The sequence below is a fragment of the Panicum virgatum genome, chromosome 9K (genome assembly GCF_016808335.1).
Source record: "Panicum virgatum strain AP13 chromosome 9K, P.virgatum_v5, whole genome shotgun sequence".
Classification (NCBI taxonomy): Eukaryota; Viridiplantae; Streptophyta; class Magnoliopsida; order Poales; family Poaceae; genus Panicum; species Panicum virgatum.
Window position 1 is genome coordinate 13516417 of NC_053144.1, and position 21638 is coordinate 13538054.

General features: G+C 43.8%; 3 protein-coding genes across 3 annotated transcripts; 1 reads left to right on the forward strand and 2 right to left on the reverse strand.

Moving 5' to 3' along the window:
• Positions 1-3834: 3834 nt before the first annotated feature.
• LOC120650192 (WRKY transcription factor 28-like) lies at positions 3835-5018 on the forward strand. The gene is made up of 2 exons (XM_039927220.1): positions 3835-3973; positions 4341-5018. The coding sequence occupies exons 1-2, from the start codon at positions 3906-3908 to the stop codon at positions 4552-4554; spliced, it is 282 nt and encodes a 93-aa protein (XP_039783154.1). The 5' UTR covers positions 3835-3905; the 3' UTR covers positions 4555-5018.
• Positions 5019-6149: 1131 nt separating this feature from the next.
• LOC120650193 (TATA-box-binding protein 2) lies at positions 6150-10568 on the reverse strand. The gene is made up of 9 exons (XM_039927221.1): positions 10210-10568; positions 8776-8863; positions 8364-8435; positions 7911-7961; positions 7780-7824; positions 7601-7693; positions 7400-7501; positions 7247-7320; positions 6150-6693 (listed from the first exon to the last, which is right to left on the reverse strand). Coding segments are annotated over exons 1-9 (603 nt in total). The 5' UTR covers positions 10287-10568; the 3' UTR covers positions 6150-6692.
• A 7757-nt stretch (positions 10569-18325) lies between these two features.
• LOC120650194 (transcription antitermination protein NusB-like) lies at positions 18326-21618 on the reverse strand. Its single transcript, XM_039927222.1, has 7 exons — positions 21230-21618; positions 21058-21134; positions 20775-20909; positions 19960-20014; positions 19720-19807; positions 19020-19118; positions 18326-18908 (listed from the first exon to the last, which is right to left on the reverse strand). The coding sequence occupies exons 1-7, from the start codon at positions 21508-21510 to the stop codon at positions 18780-18782; spliced, it is 864 nt and encodes a 287-aa protein (XP_039783156.1). The 5' UTR covers positions 21511-21618; the 3' UTR covers positions 18326-18779.
• Between the last annotated feature and the right edge of the window lie 20 nt (positions 21619-21638).

A 21638-nucleotide genomic window follows, 5' to 3' on the forward strand; every position in this document is an offset into this window, starting at 1 on the left:
CCTCCACAATCCACACTGGGAATAGCTTTGCAGGAATGGTTTAATTTTTAACAGAAAATTTAACTCTTCTCTTTTGCAGGTTATCTTTTCGGTTATTTATTGGTTCCATTCATGGATTATACTAAAAATAATAGCTTTACAAGAATTGGTTGCAGTGGCATCGTTGCAACAGCTGGCTCAGGTGGCTAAGGAATTTTTTAGTTGAGCATATGGATAGCAGTTTAGTCTACGAATTGACAGTTATTAGCATTTTGGTTCATCACTTTTCTTTAGACTGTGTGCATCCTCGTAATGCAGAGGTTGGGAATGCTTAAATTTTTTGTATCAACTCGATGTAAAAATCTTGAATTAAAAAGGTTTCCCTTATTAAAATAAAGCTATACTTGCTCTGTGATCATGTACGATATGTACAAGATTGACCTACGTGTCCACATGAACCCGACATTTAAGATCAACGATATTTCTGGTTAATGTTCCCTTTTGTCATAAAGAACTGTTGTTTTCAACACCTACGTGGCCAACAATTTGATCGCAGATAGAACCTGATAAAAATGTAATTGTGCGGAAAAGTACACTCGCGCATATCATTTTCAAATGTTCGATTTTAACCTATATATCATGAAGATATTATAGTTGCTAAACTGATTTCTTTTTGCTACTAAAGTTTGGTTACTTTTTTTGTTGGCAAAACGATACTCCTTTTGCACGGAGTGCAAAGGAGCTACTCAAAATTTGGAAAACTGTGATATTTCTTCAATTTTTTCCACCATATATTATTGTCTCTCAGTTTTCTCTTTATGATTCATGACATTGGTAATTCCTCTTCAATTTTTTCTTGATCACTCTGTTCGCTGCATCCAGCTAACAATATTTTTCTCTCACACCAAATCAGCACCAGCCAGCAGCCAACGGCCAGCCAGCAGTACTTTTCTCTTACAACAAATCAGCACCAGCCACCAGCCACAGCACAGCGAACAGGGGCGATGTATCCGCCTCTCAGTTTATTATTGTCATAATAGGTCAGCCCCTCGGGTGTGGTTCCCAAGAAGAATTCAGTTGTATCTTTATGATTCAGTGACATGTAGTATGACTAATCACTCTCATACATACTATTATGCAAGAGCTTACTACATCAAAGATTAAACCAAGTATGTACGGACAATCACATTCGAGTGGATATGCGTGGAATCCCATTAACCATCGATCTATTATATTGAAGCATACACCCAATGCCTAGCTAAAACGAGCTGAAGGACTATAAAAAAAACTAGCTGAAGAGTTGAAGGCAAAAGAAAAGAGGCAGCAACTTCTTGGAACAATACCGTGCAACGAGGGCGCACGGGTGATGACGTAGCACAAGTGACGTCGGTCGTGTCCCCGGCGACACGCATCTTCGGCTGATCATGCGGTCCCCACTAACGGCCGATTTATGGGTACACGTACGAGCGCCGACTGCGCCGTTACTAGCAGGGCGAATTCTTCACAGAGCGCCGTTACATGCATGCTGGCTGGTGTGAAACCATCACGTTATTATATATCTCATCGGGTAAAAATTTGAAGGACGAGGATGTCGACACAGTCTATAAAAATTAACCAACTATAAATAATATTCTTTTGCAGTATATTTATAAAAACATGATAGCTTCTTAAGGCAAATCTTCTCACCATGTTGTTTAAAATATCAAAATTCAATACATAAAAGTGATTTACAACCAAAGAATAAGTGGTTAAGTAAATAGTACTCCCTCCGTTCCAAATTATATGTCGTTTGACTTTTTCGACCCCAAGTATAACCACTCGTCTTATTCACAAATTTGTGTAAAATATCATTTCTTTTGTTGTGACTTGCTTTATCAATACAAGTTCTTCAAGAATGCTAAAGTTGACTATGTTTGTACAAATTTTTTGAATAATACAAGTGGTCAAACTTGGTGTCAAAAAAGTCAAACGACCTATAATTTGGAACGGAGGGAGTAGTCTACATCTAACCCAAAACATGTTATTTAGTCAATGGAGGGAGTAATGCCCATCAGTAACTCCTGGTCGTTTTTTTTTTGAAAAGAAACTCCTGGTCGTTTTTAAAAAAATATCTATTGCTATCCCAATGGTAGATGTTGTATGTGTCTTTATAGTTATAAGTGTTGGTTTTGATTTGGTTGACCTCTGTCAACAACAGAACCAAGAGAAAAGGGGGAGATCTCACCCCGTGAGTTTACGGATCGGTTCAACAGAACCTATCCGCGAATGTCTTGATCGGGAGGCAAACCTAAGCCCATTGGGCTCGGCCCTGGGCCTACAGACTACAGTGCTTATAAATAAGAGGGTTAACCCCAGGGTTAATCTAACCTAATCTTTTCCACCACCACCAATCATTCAGAGCACTGGAAGGCTCAGAAGTGCGAGTTCCACGCCCGGGGCAGTGCCGGTGGCGACCTGAAGGTCGCCGCTACCCCGAGAGGACGCTCAAGGAGCGTCTGCGCTACGTCCCCGACACCGTCCACGCCGTCGACGACGTGACGCCTACACCTACTTCCAGCGGCGCTATGAACACCACTACCGCTGGTATAGAACCGAATCTAATCGATTCCGCATTAGTTAATGTACTATGTGTGATCTACTTTGGATTAGTGATCCTGGTTAGTCAAGTTTTTGCTAAGCTTTGTTAGATTTATACTAACAATAAGGAGATGAGACCATATTGGTTAGTTGTATTGAACAAACAAAATTTTCATTTATTTTAGGTGAGATATTTAATGTTGTGATGTTATTATGTTGGATGTCATAGATGAATGGAGCATGTTTCGGCTCTCACTATAATGTTGCAAACATTGTCCAACTCCTTCAATGTTTCAAGTGTTTTTTTTTTCATCCAGTGGCTTGAAAATTGTTAAATTTTAGACACCTAAATATGTAGTTCAAGAAACTAGTGGCGAAGTTGGGTAGAACAGTATGTGAACCCAAAAATTTGCTCATGCTTCATTTTGACGACGCTAGCGTCGCATCTGAGAAGCTTCCATACGATTGACTAAACCTTGAATCCTTGATAATAAATATAACACCCAAAAAGAGCTCGTCACTACTACTATAACTACTCTCTCTCTCTCTCTCTCTCTCTCTCTCTCTCTCTCTCTCTCTCTCTCTCTCTCTCTCTCTCTATGTTTTGTTCACTTGAGATAACATGGGAGTAGAAGAGCACTGGGCGTAGACGTACGGCGACCGGCATCCATGGCATCATCATCATCAAGCTCACAGCCCAACGCAATGTCTCTCTCTCTCTCTCTCTCTCTCTCTCTCTCTCTCTCTCTCTCTCTCGTTTGGAATGAATCAATTTGGCTGCCTATTAACATATTAACAAGGAATTAATGGTTTGGATGTTTTTGTTCACCTTCTTCTCTCTGGGTTGTTTTGGTGCCTGCGTTACATCAAACTCCGTTTTAGGGTTGGCAAGTTATCATTTGGCTTTGGTTCTCATGCATGGTTCGCCATTGGTTTTTCAAATTTTTATGTAGCAACATGGAGGTATCGTCCAGAACAGATGTACAGGTTCATGGTACATGTATGGCCTATTCGATTTATGCACATATTTAATTTGCTAACAGTAGTAATTGTTTTAAGCAGATCAGCTGATCCTGCTATTTCGATCAACTTTTGCATAACTGTAGAAGCTAAATAAGCACCCGGCAGAGAGCTATGCTACAGGTTGTTAAGTGTGTTGCTAATGTTCTTGACACAAAAACTACTGTAATGGTGCATGCAGAGGGAGCGCAGGAGACAGAAATCAAGAGAAGGAGGCGGAGGCGGTAGTGGCTGCGGCGGCGGAGGCGGAGGCGGTGGTGGCGGAGGTGGAGGTGGAGGCGGCGGCGGCGGAGGCGTCGTCAGAGACCGGCAACGGCAGCCAGCTGGTGATGCCCGAAGACGGCTACGAGTGGAAGAAGTACGGGCAGAAGTTCATCAAGAACATCCAGAAATTCAGGTATTTGTTCCGATGATCGATAACATGCTTGCGTTTTTGGCATCAATCCGATCTCGAAAATGCATAACATAATTTTGTTTTCAATTTCCGCCACACGTGTACATCAGCTTCTCAATCAACGAGTCTTGACCTGTGTCCATCCCTCTCCCAGCATCAATTCAAATCCTTTTGATGATTGAATATTTCAATCGATGTGACGGCCATTCATGAATAGCCTTGTGCATACAATGCTCGCTGCCGTATCTTATCGCCAGGAAGAACAATAATCAGCTGAAAAATCGTCGCTTTATTACGGTCAAAGCCTGCAAATTGCTCAATTTGCTTTTACTAATAATTTGATGCGTGGGTTGGATGGTGGTGCATGCAGGAGCTACTTCCGGTGCCGGCACAGGCTGTGCGGCGCCAAGAAAAAGGTGGAGTGGCACCCGAGCGACCCCAGCGGGGCCCTCCGCGTCGTCTACGAGGGCGCGCACCAGCACGGCTCCCCGCCGTCGTCGTCAGCGGCGGCCGGCGCCGCCGCCGGCGCCTCCAACAAGTACGAGCTGGGCGCGCAGTACTTCGGCGGGGCTCGGCCGCAGTGACCCTGGAACGCTCGATGTACATACATGAGCGTTGGGATGGGGGAAGAAAGGCCGCCGGCGGACCCATCTCTTTCACTGTGCCACCGGACGGCAGCAGCAGGTGGCTGGCGCTGGCCGCGCCGCCGTTTGCCATCAGGTGCCGGTGCCGGTTGACGCCTTGCGCCGGTGCAATGTGATGTTGACTTGTTGAGTGGGGGAATAGTTATTCATTATTGCTGTTCCGGTCAACTCTGCGGTCTAGTACTCTAGTACCTGTAGGCTATAGTCCAGTATGCCAGTATACACGAAATAAGGGTGGACTTAGAAGTAAGAACTCTGATGGTTTCTAGGATTGTTCGCATGTGTGTCTAAATCCCTAAACTTCATGTCTCTAAACTTGTTAAGTGTTTCATTTGAGATCAAAACTTGCTTAATCAACAAACATGCAGACTCTTGATATGTACCATATTCCCTTAAGTTTGTTAGTAACTCTCTCCACTATTTATTTTTCTCTCCTCCCTCACCTCTCTGCAGCTGGTCTCAAAGAAAATTTATGTTTCTGTTACAACTGTTATGCGAGGGTCGGTGATCGGTGATGATACGAATCATTGAAAAATTAGGTGACATTGACACGGGTGCATGGAGATGCCAACTAGTCGACGGATCAACACTAATATGGTCTTAATCTCAACGCCCGGTGAAACACCTTAGCAAGTTCGGTGAAAAAAAACAGATTTTTAGTTTTGCTAGCTGGTTCATTTAGTCTACAACCGGAAAGCTGTTTCCCGCTCCAATCACTGCTCTTTCTCCCTACAACTGCTTGATCGACCTCACAAGAGAAGCAGAGCTGGGAGGACACCTGAAATGTTTGGTTTCGTTTTTGCAACTGAAAAGTCGAACCTCAAGAGCGACTTGTTTGGTACAAAAGCACCAGAGTTGGGTTTGAGGATCCATGCAACTGGCTTGCACCAGCAACGGAAGTCCCCGTCGCCGCCAACTTGTATCCTGCGAACTGATTGCCACACTTTCAATGTAGCTTTGGCACTAGGATAAGCCTACTTTGTTACAATTTCTTTTCTTTTCTCCGAGAGATCTCGGATAAAAGGTCACTTCAAACGAAAGGTCTAGCATTCAATCATTTGCAGATAACAAGGCCTCAATGAGTAACTAGGGCCACACACGCACGGCCGATGTCTGCCGACAATCGATCGCTTACTGCTGGATATGTACAACCCAACACAACTTGATAAAAAACAACACAAGTTAGCAGAACACTATTGAATCATCCGAAATAAACCGAAAGCGGATAAGCCAAAATCATAGAAGCGTGCCACAAAAACAGAGTTTTATGCAATATGCAACTCATTAGCTGAACTTCATACAATACGTTGAATTCAGTTCTTCACCTCAGCAAGCAACTTCAGCACAATACCAAGCATAAATGTAGCAAAATTTCAGAACAGAAACAGAAACACAACAAATTCCATGCCAATCAGCGACCACACTAAAACAGAACCAGACCAATATTGATAGCGATACACAAAAACAGAACCAGACCAGTATTGATAGCGATCACAGGTTCAACCACACAATGATCACCAACAGGATGAACCCACTGCCCTAAGTCTCATATATAACAGATAACTTATTATCAGTGACAGTTCCCACTGCCCTAAGTCTCAAATATAACAGATAACTTATTATCAGTCACAGTTCCAACATTACATAGTGGTTGCCCCAACATACACTGCAGCCTCTTCATCATTGCACAGCACACTGAAAGATACTCAGAAAAGACTTTAAGGGACTCATGTCTCGAACAAACTAGGGGAAAATTTCTCTACTCTTGTTAGTACTGAGTTAACGCTGCAACCACATGGGACATGCATGTACCTTGCAGTTCACACAAACTACTCAAATGACACATGATAAGGTGTACCCGATCACTAAGGCCTACCCAAACGGACCAATCCAAACAAATCTCCCACTGTTCCATCAGCTTCCATAACAAACCCACCCAACCACTACACATACCAAAGCATACATAAATTACAAGATGCTATAAGCTCCTCCAGAATTTTAATGTACAGTTAATGTTATGGTCACAATAGAAAAATCTCAAGGAAGCTTGTAATTAGGAGGGCGTAATCTTCGAGCCATCTGCAAATAGGATGTAACAGTAAAAAATTAGTCTTTTATAGAAAAATTATAGTGTTGCATGTATTGTGACGAATTACTAAATAAAAGAGAAGGAAAGATTCGCCCAAGCAGCTACTAACAAGTTAGCTATAGCTGGTATAGCATACTATTTGCATGCATCATTGGTATGATGTCAAGGAGCAAAACATTTCAGCAACTTCATAATCATACATAAAACATAAGACAGTTGAACATTTCAAATCACCCAACAAGATTGTTGTATCAGCTTCTTTCTTATCGCTGATCATGTAATCTGATTTGAATAACCAGAATACCATGAGAAGATTGTTTGGAAGGCCATTTTCCAAATTCCAACACTTTACAACTAAATCTAACAGTAAAAATCCCCAGTGCCCAGTCCCAAACCACATGTTCCTAACAAGACATAGTGAACTGCAAGTATCCAGATTATTGCAAGAATTTTATCAACGTAACAAGAGAATCTCACTTCCAGTAAAAGTCTTCTACAATGCAAAATAGATTTAAATAAACATAATAAAAAAGAACTGCATACCATTGCTGAACTTTTCGGAACTCTGTCAGTACAGGATAGATGTTTTCAAAAGCAGTGTACGTCTCCTCTCTCACCTGTAAAACAAAGTATAAAATGAAGAAAAAAGAAAAGCGAATGGAGGGATATTAACATGTACAGGAAATGGCTGCTAACCTTTGCACCAGTCAAAACAATCTTGCCTGAAACAAAAATCAAAAGAACAATCTTTGGTTGTTTCATGCGATAGATCAGACCAGGAAACAGTTCTGGTTCATACTGTGAAACAGTGGAAAATTTCATTAGCAAGGAATGGAGCCAGAAAGGAATGGAAGAATTAATTGTGATGCTAAAAGAAGCATGGAATATTCCACGTACACTTGAGAAGGCACCATGCGAATATGCAAGGCCTTCAAGCCTAATTGGAAACTTGACATCACAAGAGCCAACAATATTCTGAATCTTGAAGTCCTGGCATAGCGAAGCAACTTAGTAACAGCCACACAAAATGAAACTGCTCAAAGCTCAGGTGAATTTAAACGAGTATTAAAAAATACCTTAAATTTAGCTGGAAAGCCAAGTTTCTGAATAATACGAGCATACTGGAAATAAGATTAGTGTTAGAATTCAGCGACCTCTAAGTAAACTAGATCCAACTTAAATAAAATGACAGCAAGCCATATGTCACCTTTCTTGCTGCAAGCTTAGATTGTTGTTCGCTCTTTGCCCCAGTACAGACCTGATGATACAAAATTAAAGGTTGCTTGCTTCAGATACACAATCATGATAAATTGATACGAGATTTTAGTTCTATATGAAAGAAATACAATTCTAATAAATACATGCTACTGAAACTTCATTTGTTCAGAAGAAAAATATTACTGCATCGCCACATTTAATTGATGTCACAATATGACAACCAAGGAAGTCGTGACAAACCGACAATAAAAGATGCTACCTTTTCTATCTTATGGTAACAGGGAATTAAGGCAATAAAGTTATGTCAAGAATCAGATAAAACAGCAGGTAGGTGCTATGTGCTACAAGAACTTTCACATGCAAATCTAATACAAGGGAAAATTGTGCCACCAAAAGCATGTACATCCTTGAAATTTGAAAGTTTATGACATTGATGCCATACCATTTTGCCCGATGCAAATATCAGAGCCGTGGTTTTGGGTTCTCTTATTCTCATGATGACTGCAGCAAAACGCTGTTTACAAAGAGAAGAATACAATATATATAATTACAGAGAGAAAAGGTTGCAAAAAGCATATGAATGACAAAAAAAAGGCTTAGTATTACTCATCAAGTTGCTAAATTCTACTATTTGAAGTTCAGCATATAGTAGTAAGGAAAGCGCAAGTTCTTACTAAATTCAAAGTTTTACGAGATACTGTAACTAGTATGCTGTTTACAGTCATGGACTTATTCCAAAGGTTTGTACCTCCGCGCCAAAAAAAAAGGTTTGTACTTCCATAAAATATCATGAGCAAGATAAAAACCACTAGGAAAAACAGTGCAAAGCCATTGCTCTGAGGTAACCATTATACCTTTGGGTTGTACTCTGCATTGCGTGCTTGCAAAGCTATGGCTTTGAGGTCAAGTTTACAATCCAAATTAACTGTTGATACAATATTCCTGCCACAAACAAAATGACAGTATATGTCAAAGAGGCCATGATCAAATTCCTGCAGCCTAGATGCGGAAATGTTCTGTAAACAATGCAATCACACAGGACTGACCCAAAATCAATACACACCAGCAAGTATAACAATGCATTCACGGATGAATCAAGAAGTTCTTACTGTAAATTAGTACAGTATAGATTTGTAGGTCAAAAAAAAGGCTGTTTTTCATAGACTGAATTGGTCAACACATACATGACACTATTTGGCATTATAATGTGTGCTATTAATTTGTTCTTCATGGCAATTTGCAGCATGTACAGCTCATGCTGAATGTAAGACTATCACTCTGATAACCTATGCTTCACATAGTTGGATCGCAAATGTTTTGTATTAATCAAAGTCGTTTCAGGACCCAATATGGCAGTATGGCACTAATAAGCCCTTGGCACCTAAATCCCACGAGAAGCATAAAATGTCCCGCAGAGATAACCTATTACACAATTTTCATTGTAACGACCGTCACCTAGACAACTATTATGTATGCTCAGCTCACAACCTCACCAAATAATGTAAAGCCCTCTCCCTGAGGTAAGATATCTAATCAGAAGGCAAGGAGTCGGAACATGGAATGGACATGTTGTCAAGAATCAGTTTTGCTTGCTGCGACTATAGCACAAAAATAATACAGAGGCTGCTTGGTTGCCAGCCATAAACAGCCACGCCGCAAGTGTGTCCACGCCGAAGGTTGGGTGTCAAAAATCAGTGCCTAAGCTGTGGCGTGAAAAACACCTGCAAAAAGTTGTGGCAGCCAAATCCTAGCAGCCAACCAAACATATGCGTCAATTTGTGTGTCTGCCAAACTCTGTGGCGTGGCCAGTTGCGGCGGGCAATCAAACACCACCATGAACTTCGAGCACAAAATAGATCTTTGCTGCCGCTGCAGTTTGGCTCCAGCTGGGTCCGTCACAAATTCTCGGTGATGTAAAAAAGCATCAAAAATAGATCTTCGCTGCCGCTGCAGTTTGGCTCCAGTTGGGTCCGTCACAAATTCTCGGTGATGTAAAAAGCATCAATAAACAATTACCACCAAAACCCCCAATTATCTAAGTCAAGATTAGCTCATTTCGATGCTCCAAGCACCAACCAGCTGAACAAAATCACGAGTTCACGGCACAAACTAATCGCACCACCACCCACGGTTAGGAAGCGCCCCGCTGCCGATTGCCAACCCTCGGCCGGCCGCCGAACACCCAAAGCACGCCCATCCCCCGCGCGACCCAAGGCGCACGGTGCGCCGGGATCCCTCCGCAGCCCCCCCCCCCCCCCCCACCAGACGAACCCAGATCCGGGACTTACTGGAGCGTGGGGACGATGCCGGAGGGGTGCTTGGACAGATCCACCGGCTGGCTGCCCTCGAGCCCGGGCTCCGCCATCGGGACCGCGCACGCAGCACCCGGCGGCTCCGCGCCGCGAATCCGCGCCGATCCGGGGCCGAAATGGGGCGGGAAGGAGCGCGCGGGTCGCGGGTTCGAGCGGGATTTCGAAATTCGGGGTCTTTTATAGAGATCGGGAGCGGGGTTGGAGAGGAGGGGAAGGAAGGGGAAGGGAGCTAGGGTTATCTATCTCGCGAGGAGGGGGGGAGAGAGCAGGCGGCTCGTGAGGGTGAGAGGTCGTCGGGTGGTGGTGGCGGTGGTGGATGCGTGCGGGAGTTGGGTTGTATCGGTGGACGGGGAGCAGGCGGTGGAATTTGTAGGGGGCGCGCGTGGGATTTGTAGTGGGGAGCGGGTGGACCGGCTGTGGCCGGTCGCCATGGGCGCGGTCTGGTGACGTGATGGTTTGATCTGGCGCGCTGAGCTGTGGGGTAGGGGTCTGAGCGGGACCCGGGTGTCGGTGTACGGGTAGAGCTTGGTTCGCGTATGGATCTCGAACATTTCTCGGGCCCTGTTTGGTTGCATAGCATGAGTAGCACGCATAATTCCCGAAAAAAGAATCTCCAATGCATGGAGTACTAAACGAAGTTTATCTGCAAAACCTTTTCACGAATGGGTGTAATTTTTCACGACGATTCTAATGACAGTAATTAATCGACGATTGACTACAATGATGCTACAGTAACCATCATCTAATCGTGCGGTCAAAGACCTCATTAGGTTCATCTCGCGAAGTAGTGCAGGGTTGTGCAGTTAGTTTTGCAAATTGTCTTTATTTAGTACCAGTAATTATTGGTCAAAATTTTTGTGCTACTCATGCTACAACAAACCAAACAGGGCCTCGGGGACGATCCTCTGCGGGGTACAGGCTGGACTTCTGTTGGAGCTTCCAGTTTTTTTCTTTTTTGTTTGTGTAATAAATCTTTGGAGCTTCGGTTGATTCAGCATTCGCGTTACGCCACTTTCTTTTACGCCTCTCATCTGGGTACAGCTGTAGTATCTGTTCATACACACATGCACGCATCACTCTACACATGCACACTACACTCACACCACATGTGTACAATCACACTTACAACTATACACAAATACGAAGACCGCGTCCTTCGAGAGATCACCGAAACCTCCAAGGCTCCGTAGACGACGAGCGCGTCGCAGTCCCTTTGTAGCTCCACACGCGAGAGGCAACTAAAATTTTATTAGGGGCCGAACCCCGGTGAGAGACGCGAGTGCGATTCTGGGAATCGAACTCGCGCCGGCTGCGCGCCCACCGACTGCGCTAGCCACCCGAGCGCTGCTCGGTTCTCGCATTCCGCCACTTACATCCGAATGAATCCAAACCACGCTTCGGTAGCAACTTTTTATTTGAAATTTTACCCTCGTGTGTGAAGTACTAGTACATAGCAAGACTGTTACAAAATAGAGTTAGGCTATGTTTAGTTCCAAAAAAAATTTCTACAGTACCCGTCATATCGAATACCCGTTATATCGAATGTTCGGACACATACATGAAGCATTAAATATAGTTTTAAAAAATAACTAATTAACTGATTAGTACGAAATGAATCTTTTAAGCCTAATTAATTCATAATTGGACATTGTTTGTCAAGTAACAACGAAATATGCTACAGTATCAAAATCCAAACCTTTTCGCGAACTAAACACAACCTTAAGCTCATTCCAGAAGTTACATATTTAAAAGGGTATAATTGCAAAAAAAACTAACCTTGAGTAGTTAGGAGGTTATAGGTTTGGTTGAGCCATGTCTTTTGAAAAAATTGTGGACCGTGAGATGTAGAAAAACTGCTACGAGATATGGACCGTGCGAAAACCGAAAGCAGTTTGTTTGGGTCGCTATGGTTTTTTGAGATATGCTATCACTTTTTTTCGCGACCCAGATATGCTATCACTTGACACTACTCTTATGTAAAATGGGTGACTTGGTCCATGGCTTGAGTTTCGCTGAGCGGTAGGTGAGATATGCATCAATATCTTCCATTAAAACTCACATGGATATAACAACCTTTCAGATATGACCCATAAGGCTGTGAATTGATCGAATAGTGTAACTAAACTTATTAATATTTTGATATAATTGATTGCGGTATATATTATTCAATAAATATTATAATGGGCAACTTCCAATCTTAGCATAATCATAGACATATTAAAAAATGCAAATTTTTTATCTGAAGATAATGAAATTTGTATAAAATAGCTAAGGATGATGAAACATATCTTTGAGAATAAATATAAATTAAAGCATTAAAAGACACTAGTTTAATAATAAACTAGAAAGGCCGCGCAGCAGCGGACTTGATTTTTAACTTTTATTTGTATTATATGAAACTTTGTATATTATTTTGTTGATGTTTTTTTGGTGAAAGAAGGGGTAAGATAGTTTATTAGGGAGGGCGGACCATAATTAGTCTGATAATTAATGTATTTTCGAAAACATGTTGCGATTAGTAGACATATTTTTTTAGGAAGTAGCGATTATATTAAAATATGATGTGTTATTGTGGAGGTAGTATGAGAAGTCATAGAAAAATGGTGATCGAATTGTACGTATAGTGTTGCTATTGTAGTAGTAACGACTGGAACGTATTCTAGTTGGTGTAAGTTTATTTAATACGTGGAATAAGAATGTACGTAGTTTGATGCATTTTTTGTTTTTTTAGGATTGCAACGTAGGTGGGACGAATATGTCAATTCGTTATCTTCGCATTGTTTTTTTTCATTGTTACAATTTTTTCCTATTTTTTTTCTTTTTTTTCTTTTTTTCTCTTTTTTATTTCTCCCTTTTTCTTTTCCTATTTTCCTCTAGTTTTTTTCCTCTTCTTTTTTTCCTCTCTTCTTTATCTCCCCCTCCCTGTGCCCTCTCGATCTCCGCCGCCCCCTCCCCCTCCGCCGCGTTGTCCCCCTCCCCAGTTTCCTCGGCCGCCCCCTCCCCCTCCGCCACCTCCTCCAGGGCGAGCAGGGCCGCGTCGCCCCCTCCCTCCTCGCTCCTTCCTCCTCGGCCAGACCACGGCGTGGCGGCGTCGGCCTTCTCCGGGCGGCAGCGGAGGCCGGCGCGGCCGCGGGTGCTGTGGCAGGGGGCCAGTGCGGCAGCGGGAGGGAAGGAGAGGGGGCCGGCGTCGAGGAGTGGCGGCGGCCGGGTGGATGAGCCTCGATGTGCGCAAGCCCGGCCTCGATGTGCCCGAGAGGCCATGGCGGAGCTCGTGCGCGCGGCGGTGGAGGCCATGGCAGAGCTCGAGCACGCGACGACGAGCTCTGCCCACGGGGCGCGCGCGCGGCGGTTGGCGCGGGCGAGGGCTGCGCGCGGCGCCGTGGTGCCGTGCGCCCCTCCCCCCTCCCGCTCTCTCTCTCTTCCCGGCAGCGACGGTGGTGGCAGCGAGAACGAGGCGGCGAGGACGAGGCGCCGGCCTTCCCTCTCCCCAAGCACCGCCGGCCCCTCCCTCTCCCAGTCCCTCTCTGGCGCCGCCGGCGGCTCCCCTCCCCTCCCGCGGGCGGCGGCGCCGGGGCCGGATCCGGCGAGGACGCGGCGGTGGAGCGCGGTGGCGGATCGGCCGCTCAGCAGCGGGGGTACGGCGGCGCGGGGCCTCCACAGCGGCGGCGGCAGCGGCGCACGGGGGGCTGGAGCGGGGCCGGAGCGCTGCGGCGGCGGAGGCCGTCCCGTGGCCGTTGGATGCCCGATCCGACGGCCGCTGCTTTTCCAGGCGACGTGGCGCGCTGAGAAGCCAGAGAATGACACCGGAATCGTGTTTTAGAGATTTTTTTACTTGTATTTTGGCTTACAATATTTATTGTATTGAATGTTTGTAGAATATCATTTCCTACATTACAAAAATTGGAGAAGAATTAAGATATACTCCCTCTGTTCCTTGTTTTTGGCAAATCTAGATATACATAACAAAAATTATGTATCTAGATTTGCCAAAACGACGTGCAATTTGGAACGTAGGGAGTACATAGCATATATATTTATATATAATATAACACACTAAATGCTAAAAATTTACATGATTAGATTGATCGTAATATACTGGGAGCAAAACATTTTTATTTCTAGATTATTATGAAAAATAACAATTAAGTCTCAACCAACCCCACTTCTTCGCAAATCCAATCGAGCGCGCGAGCCCTAGCGAGCTTCCCGGCGATCGATCAGACCGCGAGAACGTGCGTGGGCCATACAGGTGCTTTTTTCCCCTTTCGTTTTCCTTTTGCACACGTGAAGCGTCTCTTCCCGGATTAACCGGCTTCGTTTTCCTTTTCCATACCTTCTTTATATTGTGTTTCCAATATGGTCTTCTAACAAATATTTCATACAATAAATTGTATAGCGAATTTATGCATCAAAGTTGTGTGAGAAATTTTTCTGATAATATTCGTGTGGAAGTTACATTTAAAACTATCCTTTAGTAAGTAGGGTAAAAAATTATGCGTAAAAGTTGTACATGTCATCGAAGTTGTGCTAAAAAGCTATCACACAAAAAAGTTGATTGGAAAAAATTATAGGTAAAAGTTATGTATATCGTAAAAGATGTGCTGAAAAGTTATCATAACTAGTTACACTGAAAAAATACCATCTTATATCTGATATCTATCTAGAAGAAGTTATACGTGCATATATAAGTTGTAAATTCTAAAAGTAGGAAGTCGTGTAGAAGGAAACTTTCTAAAAAAAGACAAATCGCATGCTGTCTGATCGAGCGCTAGCAACGCTCCTGGCGCGCGCACGCCGATTAGCACAGCCCCCACTTCTTCGATGTTGTTTCTATGTTATGTGTAGTGTTTACGAGCTGTGTCTCATCCCCGAGCCGCACGGTGCCACGCGTCAGACGAGGAGCGCTCAAGCAATCTGAGGTGCGGTCGGGTTTGGCTGTATAGAAGTTAGACTATTACTATATGTCCGTCTCCTCCACTGACGAGTTCAAGGTTTTGCCATCATCAAGGCACGTGCATTTTGTTTTTCTTTTTTGTACAAAAAGTAGGCACGTGCATTGAGCTTCATCGTCAATAGTCTATAGGTCGCGCCTTGCCTCATTGGCTCATTGCACGCTTCATATCACTAACTTGAGTTATGGTATTCATGCCCACTACGATAACAATTCTTATACCTTTCTCTACCGATTAATTAATAATTCAAACTGTTGGCACCGTGACAAAATACACACTCCGTGGTATACATGTGGTGGTACATACAGTTACACATATTTGACATGTTTGTACATCAGTTTACATGTTTGTACATCATATAGGTTATTATATGGTGCGAGCAATTTATTCAAAGTAAAAAAACAACACATTCACCCTTTTCCCTTTTTGGTTCAATGTGGTAACTTAGCTTTTTAGACTTTGAGAATGAACATGAAGCTTCTTTTAAACTTAATATTAAGAGCATGGGCTAACACTTCAAATGCAAAGATGCTATATTTTTTTCAACAAACTCAAATGAAGATAAGACTTTCTTATAATTTGCTGCTCCAAACATAGATATTTGGTTACAAATCATGCGATGTATGCTACAATTGAGATCTACTCTCTCCGTCCCAAATTATTAGATGCATAGCAAAATTGATATATCTAGAAAAGCCAAAATGACTAATAATTTGGGACGGATGGAGTACTATTTTGTATAGAGTAAGGTTGTCAAAGGCTATATGGCCACCATATCTGTCAATGCTAATTTCTTATCCGGCACAATTTGGATCGAGGATCTGCACCACCCAAATACTTAGCCGTCCAAGCCAGCAATAATCTGCCGCAGGGGATGCTAATAATCTCAGAAGATTTTCGGGCCCCGGTACGGCAAATTAGCAATCCGCAGGTCCCTAGGCTGGTGCGATCGATCTTTCGGCGGCCGGGAATCTTTTTGTGGCTACGCGGACATCTGGCCATGGATGTAGCGGAAGGGTGCGCGAGGCGCAAAGCTACCAAGGCCTCGCGCCCCTTGCTGGCAGTAGCTAGAGGATAGAGCCGCGAGGAAGAAGAACGCGTGAGGGGTGTGTGCAGCGCGCTGTTGCATTGCAGTGCGGCAAAGGCTGCGCTGGGCTGGGCAGCACTGGCGCTGGCCGTTTTCTGTGTGCTGGCCTGGCATGGCTGTGAGGATGGTTAGGCAAACTGCATGCCCCTTGTGCGTGCTTGATTGTTGCTTAAGATATCCCGGGAAAGAATTCAAGAAAGATGGACAAGTCTAGTGGGGATTAAAAGAGAAAAATCAACAGGAAGATCTAGCATTAAAGTAAAAATCAGAGACGGAGGTGCATTACAAGGTAAAATCGGCATCTGAATTCTAAGGCGGTATATATTTAACTCCCATGCAAAAAAAGAATATTTATTACCAAAAGATTCACAAAATAAATTTACCTCAGATCTGGTACGACGGACGGCGACTTCATGCGAAAAGGGCTATGATTCCAGGCAAAGACATGAACATGCCCTTGCGGGTTTCGGTTGAGGGAGGGATCCGATCTGTCGATAATAGCTCGGTGGCGTATCCGTAGCAGAGGGAGAGAGATGCGGATGGAGATCCACGAGGAAGAAAGGGAGCACCTATGACTGAAGAGATTAGCGGCAGCATTAAGATCGGGGACTGAGAGATAGGTAGGGGAAGGGGAAAGGGACGATGGCGGCGGCGGTGGTGCTCCGAAGCCGGCGACAGTGGTCGCAGATGGGGATGGACGCATGATGCTACATGGAAGCAAGCAGTGGAAAGGAGAGGGGAAGACGAAGCGCCGAAATTGTAAACGAGAATTGAGATTCATGAAAGGGGAATGAGAGCATTCCTCTATTTTAGCGGCTATATATAGAAGCGGAGCCCCACAGTGGTCACTAAAAACCGCGTGAGCCGCCGCCGCCGCTGGTTTTCTCTCGTTCATACACATGTCATCACAACTAAATGTTGTCGCCAACGAAAACGTGTATGGAAAGTTTGGATTCTATGCAATGATAAAAGATTTGGTGCCACTAGCATTTTTTTAAGAAAATCGGGCTATGTTGAAAAATCTAATCGAAATTTAACCTAAAAAATCTAATCCAAATAATGTGAGGTTGGCACATGGGGTTTATCAATGTGACACAATGTTATTTTCAGTATCATGATTTTTCCTTGGAAACACTTTTTTCGTGAATTGAAGTGTTAATGGTTATACCAAGATTTGGTTTGCATTATATTATTCCCATTCTCTATTGGTATGAGAATGTCCTTCAAATTGCTATATGAAGATGTTGAGATAGTTACTTTAACAACTGAGATCGTTTAGTTAATTTAAACCTCAAATGCACTTGCATCATGTGAATGTATAGTTACTAAGATCTTTGGTACCCACCCGTAAAACATATTGATTTTTTTGCATTCACTTTGTAGTTCATCCAAATGTTAATCTATCGATGAATAGCATGTGAATTTGAAATGGGCCTAAAGTTTCAACTTCTATTTTTTAAAAAGCTTCAACGTCGACTAAGCAAGAAACATGCAAACCGAACAAAAACCATCTGAATTACAATAGGTCAAGCCTAAATATCCAACTAAAGGGAGTTCGAATCATTTCGATAATAATCCGTTTGATTTGTTTTACCAAGAAGGTCTGCGGTTCGAATCCGTATAGCCCTAATATATACGTCTTTTTTTTCATTTTAGGATGAATATCTTGTGTTTCCTTTAGTATGAAGGTTCCAAATTTCTCTGAAAATATCCTGAACACTTCTTGTCCATATATAGTATTGGTTGGAGATAAAAAATCACATGACCTTTTACTAAACTCAATACATTATACATTACCACACACTGGACAAAGGGAGAACATAGTGAAGTTTATGAACTAACATAAGATTCGTATAACAGTATGTCATCTAGATGGTCAATACAGCCAGTGGGACTACGAAAACAAATATAACCTGCAGATGTGAGACAAACAAAACCACCTGCATTTGGGTTTTTTTAAAATATTTGTAGGTGGTATGTTGCAAATTTCTCAATCTTAAAAGAGTCTGGTTTAAAGAAATTTAAATGAATGCAAGTAGAAGCACACACACCATATGCAATCTGAGAAATTCATTATCCTAAATGAGTGTGTCAGTGTGTGTGCATTGCATCACATAATGAAAATGGAAACATCCGAGTCTCTCCAAGCGTGAGCCAGTGCCAAGGACAACCTCTTACATATACATCAAGTTTTTACAGAATTTGTAATTCATCTTAGTATCTGACCACATTAATCAGCAGGACTATAGGCTATCAGAACCAGTACCCTCCTGTTGTTTCAGATGGATCATGAATGTGCAACACCAGGCGTTCTGTCTCTGTATACTTCACCAAGTAGTGTAATATTCAGTAAGACAGAAGTATTTCCGGCTCCTTGTCGAGCCTAGCATGTTTGGTTCCTTCAAGATGAAAAGACTTTGCCTGAATTTGGAGACGAGCTATGTTTTCTCCATAATTCTGCACTTCAGCCATGATTCTGATGTACGATACATGGTACTTGCAAAATCTCACGCTTTTGATTCAGCAGCCTGACTAGTACCTGTAGTGTCAACGTGATCTTTTACAAATGTTCGAAGGCATCCATTGATTACCCGAGGGGCACCACCGTCACAAAATCGTTTTGCCAGATCTACTGCCTGAAAAATAAGGTGTATGAAGAGACATTCATTCTATGAGTACCCAAATATAGTTAGATATAACACCATTCTTTTTTTACACTGCACAGATTGGGGGGTGGGGTGGGGGACCTCATTAATGACAACTTTGTGAGGTGTTCCTTTTGATGTCATCTCTGCCATAGCAATGTGGAGAATGCAGAGCTCAAGTATCCTTGCCACAGGCTCATCCTGACCACAAAAATTTACATGTGTGAACATCAAGCTTTTTCATAAGGACACAATCTAACCAAAATACTAAAATACGAAGAGGCACAACATGGACACTAGTTTCAATAGCAAGCAGATCAAAAATTGAAGAACAAGGAATCAACGAAGTGTAGATTATGTTGGCTTATTTTTTATTAAAAAAACAACTTGTAGCAACAAACATTGAAATAAAACAATTAAGACCGTAGAAAACATTGGTGCATATAGCAATGAACTAATTAACTATGCAGAAAAATTAAGTATAGTGATGAGGCAAAAACGTGAAGTGTAAAAAAAAAGCATGGATTATGCCACAACATCAGAGACCTCAAATTCACTGCATCATACTGAACAAGTGGCCAAGCAATGTCAAAAGGGAAAACAGGAAATAGCCCTGGATGGCCATACAGCTTTTGGCATGCACCAGAGCGATTATTCACTTGTTCAGTGTAGTGAAAAAAGGTGATGCCACATACTGTACAGAATAAGGACACAATGAACCAAACTTATAAACATATGAATAGCTTCATGAATGTTGGAAAGATCTGATGGATAGAAACAAGATTAGGAAAAGGTACCCGACCTTCCAAGTCTGGGGAATTATTTTGTCGATGATATCAACATGTTTATCCCATCCACTGGCAACAGCCACTAAAAGCTCCCTGGACAACCTGTATTAGGAAACATCTAATGAGAAATGCAAGTATAAGAGCAGTGGAACTAAATATCAAATGCGCATTAAATTTTATTGTATATATCAGAACACATTGTGCCAATACCCAATTTATGCCTTTAATAGAATGGGACAGGAAGGAAAGTATACCTTAAGACAAAGTTGTTGTAAACCAACTTTGGAGGAGCTGAAAGAACTTCTGCTTCTGATTATGAGACAAAACATGTCAAATTATTTGCACAACAATAACCAAACACTGGAGAACAGTATAGATGCCAATGTCGTTAACCTGGTGGAAAACATGCACACTGGTGAAGGTGAAAAAATATCAACTTGTCAATTTAGAGTGTTCCGTCACATATTTTGAGAATAGAACAGACCAAAACGAACTAAAGAATTGAGCCTTGCTCTCTTAAAACTCAGCCTGCAAACAAAAAAATTTGAGATACACACCCATTTGAATCTTGAATTTGAGGTCGAACTCAGTAAATGAGTATGCCACTGTTCTTAAGTTGACCACCTAGCCTAATCTAGGTGTTACATGTCAGGCATCAGCCTAGAGCCTAATTGCCTACTATTCCAATCAGGTGTCAGGCACCACCCAGCTCCTTTCCTAGCACCATGCACGTTCAGAAGTCAAAACACTGCATTAACTATTCTAGTTTGATGGTCTGAAGTTCACAGCACCAGCTTGAAATTTATCCAAAGAGGAATCAGCTAAATCTCTGTCCAAAGCATAACTGTAAATGTTTGCTAGTATAATGGAATTGGCAACCAACTGAGCTAGTCCTCTTCGGGAGCTCCCTGGATAGGGATATTCCATCTTAAAATTATTATCAAATTGGAAGCCTGAGATGTCCCAGATTTTGGAACAAGTTACGGCTCCTGCTGTAAGCGCATTTAACATCTAGAAGTGAACTGTCTTCAGACATGAACTGGAAGTTGCAAGGTCGTATAGTCGTTACCGTTGGCCGAATCCATCTCGTTCTGGCTGGTCAGCTTCTCGGCCTCCTCCTCCGTCCCAACCTCAAGAGGTCCCCCGCCGAAGCTCATATGGTTGTAACTCAACAGGCACGCCTTGTCGAAAACATACCCGGGCTCTGAACAAACGTGGTGGAACCGAATAAGAGAAGGAACAGCAAAACCAAATCCATCTCGAGAACGCCACAAATTCGAGCCGAGCAGCTCGACTGTCGACGCGCTGGTCCTCGAAACAGACACGCGAGGAAGAAACGGAGGAATCCTGACCTCGCCTCGCACTGATCCGTCGGTCGAAGAGCCGGACGACGTCGGCGCCCTCCAGGCACGCGGCGTAGGAAATCATCCTGCGACAACGTGGAAGCAGCGGTTCACCCCGCGAAAAGGACCGAGCAAAGGCGACGCGGCAGGAGAGGAGCGGGGGGGGAGGGACGAAACTCACAGCGCGAGCTCCCGGGCGGCGCGGGGGCTGCAGAAGCGGCCGGAGCGGTCGACCTTGGCGTGCGCGGGGGTCGGCGCGGGCGCACCCGACGCCGCGGGCGGCGGCGGAGGGCTGGAGACCACCAGCGGCGCGCGGGAGGAGGCGACGGCGCGGGGCCGAGGCGGCGCCGCGAGCGCCCGGGCGAGCCGCGGGGCTGGGGCCGCGAGAGCACGGCGGGGTCCGGCTCCCGCTGGGGAGGGCGAGGAAGGGGAGAATGTGCGTAGGGCTGGTGCTGCTTCCATTTCGTCCGGCGCGCGCGGCGGTGCGTGAGTGGCCGCCGGCGCAAGGATCGGAGGAGCGGAGGGGAGCAGCAGCGACCAGCGAGCTCGGAACGCGGCGGGCAGGGAGGAGGGGGGGTAGCGAGGGGATA